The 5,173-nt window shown below is 48.2% G+C and overlaps 1 protein-coding gene across 1 annotated transcript in view; it reads right to left on the minus strand.

Annotated features, from left to right (window-relative positions):
- CMTR1 (cap methyltransferase 1) overlaps positions 1-5,173 on the minus strand; it is a 51,992-nt gene that overhangs the window by 16,793 nt on the left and 30,026 nt on the right. Inside the window, 5 exon segments of the mRNA XM_006148624.3 lie at positions 355-534; positions 1,243-1,375; positions 1,695-1,791; positions 3,880-3,998; positions 4,739-4,937. Coding sequence (XP_006148686.2) covers positions 355-534; positions 1,243-1,375; positions 1,695-1,791; positions 3,880-3,998; positions 4,739-4,937 — 728 coding nt within the window.

Genomic DNA, 5,173 nt, shown 5'->3' on the forward strand with positions numbered 1-5,173 from the left:
CTTTCCCTCTATCTTTCACTCTTTCTCTTTCATCTCTCTGATGACCACATGTGTCCTATAGCAAGTTAAAAATAATAAGAAATAAAATTAAGTAAATGATTAAAAAAAAAAAAAAGAAATGTATGCTTAAGGTGACCACAGGCTGACCACAGCTCAAAGCCCCGGCCCAGTCAGCCTGAGACATGCCAGCCATGTAAGTGCCCTAGACCAAGAGCTGGAGGATTAGAGGAAGGGAGGGATCCACAGCAAAGTAAGACCACGTGCAGGGCGTGTTTCTCTCTCTCCTCTCTCACGTGCACATGCTCTATCATGAATTAAAACAGCAAAACAAAAAAAAGCAGCCCAGTGGCTTACCTCTCATTGGACCGTATCATGTAGTCAGTAAATTCATGGTCTCCCTTGATCACCTCCAGGGGGACCACGAGGCTGACGTCTGAGTCAGTGTTGCGCAGCTGGTTAAGTTTCATGTTCACTGAGAAGAGGTACTCCCGAACATCGTCTACGCCCACCTTCAGGCCCTTGCACACCACATACCTGGCAGGAGAAAACCTGTCACCCCACTGAGCAACGGCTTCCTCCTGATTCCTTTCTGCCATGCCCCTGAGCAATCACAGAGTTAAATAGCTTTCCTGTTCAACTTTAAGTCTATGCACACAAGAACAGTACAGACTCTGCGCTTCGGAAGTCCTCCTGACACTCTCCAGCTAGGTGAAGCTGTTTTCTACTCTATGGCAGTGTTCCCAACTGCCCTGTGCCAGACAGCCTGTATCACCGTCACCTAGGGGGTCTGTTAAGTCACAGACTCCATGAGTCACACTCTCCAAGGACTGTGATTTTAACAAGCCACCTGGCAATTCTGATTGGTTGTATTTTCGCTCACCTCAAGTATGCTGTGGGCACTGTGTCCTACCAAGATGCCAGCGATGCAGTCCCCTAGGTGCAGTCCCCGGCCCCTTCCCAGCCCTTTCCTCCACATGTCCCTATATTGGTCACTTCGTCCCAGGTCAAGCCAAGAATCTCCCACATAAATGTGGAGGATAAGGCTTGCATAGGAGGCAGAGGCTGATCTGGCATATCATTGAGCCAGTAAAATAAAATCTAAGAATCCTGACTGCTATCAGCTCTACTCATTTTTTTAAAGTCAAGGTTTTTAATGTAGCTTGACAGGTCATGCCAGAGAGATGCACTAAGATTTGCTATTCTGACACCTGGCCAAGCAGTCTGGCTAAAGAAAGGTCTCACCTCTCCGAGTTGGCAGGACGGCTGGTAATGGGCTTGAAGAGACACACTCGTTCAAAGCAACAGTATAGCAGGTAGATGAGCCCCACACTGAAGGGTGTGAACAGGTCGAAGGTTTTACAGATGAAGTGGCCTCCTGGATTTGAGAGAAAACACCACCAGCAGTCAGTGGGGTCTATGCCAGGAGGTGGGTGAGGTAGTTTCAGAAAGGAAATATAATAGAGTCAAATACTTGGATCCATTAAAAGTCAGAGACAATTTAAGGGGAAGAATCAGCTTTAGGCCTTTGGAGACTCAAAAGCCCTCCCTTCCCTAAGTTCCGCATTTACCCACCTATCACCCGAAGTACATAAACTTTGTTTTAGGTTAAGCTTCCCAGAAAACCCCTGTACATGCTCTTGCCCAGCAGGGTCTCTGGTGGGTCTGAGAGGAGAGGACAGCTGAGGAAGTGTCACCTGTCCGGACAATAGACAGTGCCATGAGGAACTGACACAGCAGCAGCTGCTTGCTGAGGATCTCCTGCAGGTTCTCCTGGCCCTCCACCGAGAAACCCTGCAACAAGAGCACAAGGAGCGGGTGGGGAAGAGAAATACTAAGGATCGCAAATAACATCCTACCTCATCTTCACTGCGAGTGCTTAAGGTGTCTTCACTGATGCCACCAGAATCTGGCAGGTAAAGATCGAGCTCAGCAATTTGAAATTACTCTGACTAGGTCACGTGGCTTGTTAAGGATGCAGCAAGCACTAGGACCCAGCCTGTTTACTGGAAAGTGCCATTTTCCTGCTCCATCATTCTTAAGGGATGGAACCAAGTCTGCTTTTCTAAGGAGGAGGTTCAGAAAAATTTTAAAGCCAGGTGGAGATTCAGGAAGAATAAAGCAGAACAGAGGCAAACTATTGATTAGTCACAGATGCACCAGATAGGAAACAGAATCCCCTGCTGAGCCCCAACAGAACCAGTATTGGGAATACACTTACTGGTTTGGCAATAGGAGAAGTCAGCACAACTCTGACAGCAACAACCCCCTTTTCCCATCTTAAGACCATGGAGCCTCTTTCCTCTGGCTGGCAGACTTCCTGGACAGAGTACTTGTGCAAAGAATGTGGGTGCTATTCCTAGCATGGTCTCCCTGCCCCTGAGATTCCAACAGAAAGCAGAAAGCCAAAAGCCAAGCTCACATAAAAGTAAAAGCCAGAGATTGGAAGAGAAAGAAAAGGGTAGTTGTTTAAGGAGTGTAGCTTCAGTTTTGCAAACTGAAAAAGTTCTGGAAATCTGTTTTAAGACAGTGTGAATATACTTAATACTACTGAAATGTACATTTAAAAATGGTTAGGATGATAAATGTTAAGTTATGTGTGTTTTGTTTGCAATTATGAAAAAAGGGAGGCTGGCCTCTGTTAAGCTGGCCCCAGCCAGGCCAGGTCTCCTTGAGTCAGTACTACAAAAGTAGTAACTAAACAACTCGGAATCAAAACAATTTGGCAATGCCTTCCAGACTTACAGCTACCCTTCATAATGCATGCCTGTCTATAGGGTAAATTAAAATAAAAAAAGCCCAAGTGAGGTCAGTCTATGACATGGTCATTGAGGTAACTGATGCTATGTGGCCAACCATGCAGTTTGAGTCTCAGACCCAGCAACTTGGGAGACATACGGGGTGCATGTGCATGCATGCTCAAAATCTTAACAGGAGGGAAAAATAGAGAAAGGACTGCAGCCCGACCGTGCTCCATGGAGGGTGCTTTCTCGCCCTTTCTCTCTCTCCCCAGAGAAAGCACATGCCCCCTGGCAAATTGAAAAAGCCCAAGTTGCCCTTCTACACTGCTGGAGAAGAAGACTGCCACACTGCAAGGGCTGCCTCAGGAGCACTATCAGACACCAGATCTGCCAGGCAGCCCCTCCTCGCAGCCAGCCCCAAGGCTGCATATCTGTGCACGGTGTGCTGGCGAGCCAGGGCCTCTCCAGATCCCATGCTGCCATCCTGCACACACAGAGGCTACTCAAAGAGCTTCAGAGGCTTTCCTCACTCTAGCCATGTGTCCCTGGCACAACTGCCACATTCTCTGACCTTCTTCTAGAGTAAGTGGTGGTTCACTCCAAAAAGGACTGCCTGCTGTGTCAGATTATGGGATGAAAATTTCTGCTGATAAAGCTGCAGAGGCTCCTTTCTCGGCCTCAGGCAGCTGCTCATAGGCAAGGCCCCTTACATACTTTAGCCCAGCCACTGACAAAGCCACCTGTGGATCCCGAGTTGCTGCCTTTGGTCACGTGGCCATCTGTCAGCCTATGAGAGGCTTAGAAGTGGCCAGCACAGGTAGCCTTCACATGAGTAACTCCAAGGTCCCATTCAATTTTGCCTACTTGATTTTAGCCATGGTCCTCCTCTCACCACATCTCACAGCAATGAGGCCACACTGGCAAAGTGAGCTGAGGGGTTCCACCTTACTCTAAGCAAAAGCATCCACAACATCATAGTCTTTACAAAATTACCACAGAAAATACGTAGAGAGAGAATATAAACATACACCCCTACCATCTGAACAGTGAGCTTCCATCTTTAGGGGCAGCTAAAATAATCTTTGAACCTCTAAAATAAGAAATCCCTAAAGCATCGCCCTAAGGACAGAAGGTCACCTACCCCGTCAGCCATCAGAAAGTGGACACCCTTGCGATCTGTGTTATCCAGGACAAAATTCCGAAAAGCAGTGATGTTCTCTGGGCGGGTGATATCGCCGTCTCCATCAATCCCACCCTCACCTGGCAGGACATAAGATTCACAATAACTTCATCGGCTCTCTACAGCCCAGGAGCTGGGACACAAGTTCTCTGCACCAGTGAACACAGTGACCACGTGAGTCTCAAGACCCCAGGCCTACCCTACGACGCTGGGAAGGATCAAGAACAGGGTCCTGCTGTAATGAACCACTGTCCAGAAGTTGGAGAGCTGAAACTCATCAACCAAAACAAAGGGCCTTTACTCTTCAAGACCCAAGATGTGTTTAAAGCACCTTAATGTAAGAATGAATATAAATGTTTTAATAAAGAAGGCTATGAAAAGACAGGATTTGCTGCCAAATCCCAGCAGTAAAGATAGAGCACGGGCACTGCCATGGGGCTGCTGAGTTGTCTGCTACGCAGTGTATCCACATCTGGTGCGCAGGGCTGCAGATGGACAAGGGGTCTGTATCTGTTAATAACCCTCCCAGTTCTTAGCCAGAAATCGGGCAGTTTAATTATCTCCTGCCACCACAAGGATGCTCCTGAAAGTTGGAATTCATACGGCTTTGATGGCAGTTTAACTTGTATGCTGTAGGCCCAGGATGAAAAGGGACAGCCTGGAGGGAATCAAGACCCTGATAACATACAAGGACTGTGAAGCCCAGGCTAAGAGACCTAGAAAAGCAAACATGGCATGTGGATAACACCTGCCTCCAACCTGAAGTCCTCGCAGAGGGGCTGTCCCTCATACCTCCTAGTACCCGCCTCAGTGTCCCTACCATAGTAGGGTTCGAAGAGTTCACTGGAGGCCGAGTAGAAGTCCTCCAACTTGAAGTCATTTGGGCCCTTCAGAGTCATTCCAAAGCCCTTTGCGTGCCACTTCTTCCTCCACAGCACGTACTCTGAGAAGCCACCTGGGCCTGCACAGACATCAGCAAAGTACAGAAGCTCAGCCTCACGGTTCTTCACCAGCGGCTTCTGCAAAGGCAAACAGAGAATAGGGAAGGGAAAAAAGATGATTTAATGATAACCAGAAAGGAAAACGCAAGTGAGGCAGGAGAAAGCGAGAAAATGGCAGTGGGTAAGGGGGTCAGAGCATTCGGCCACGTGGCTAGACAGAAAAACTGATCAGTGAGTAGGCAGGTGGCATTGTGTTTAAGGCGCTGGACTCCAACATGGCCGACCGCAGTTCGAGTCCTGGACCTGATGGCTTG

This window comes from Tupaia chinensis, unplaced genomic scaffold (assembly GCF_000334495.1).
Source record: "Tupaia chinensis unplaced genomic scaffold, TupChi_1.0 Scaffold000238_1, whole genome shotgun sequence".
Lineage (NCBI taxonomy): Eukaryota > Metazoa > Chordata > Mammalia > Scandentia > Tupaiidae > Tupaia > Tupaia belangeri.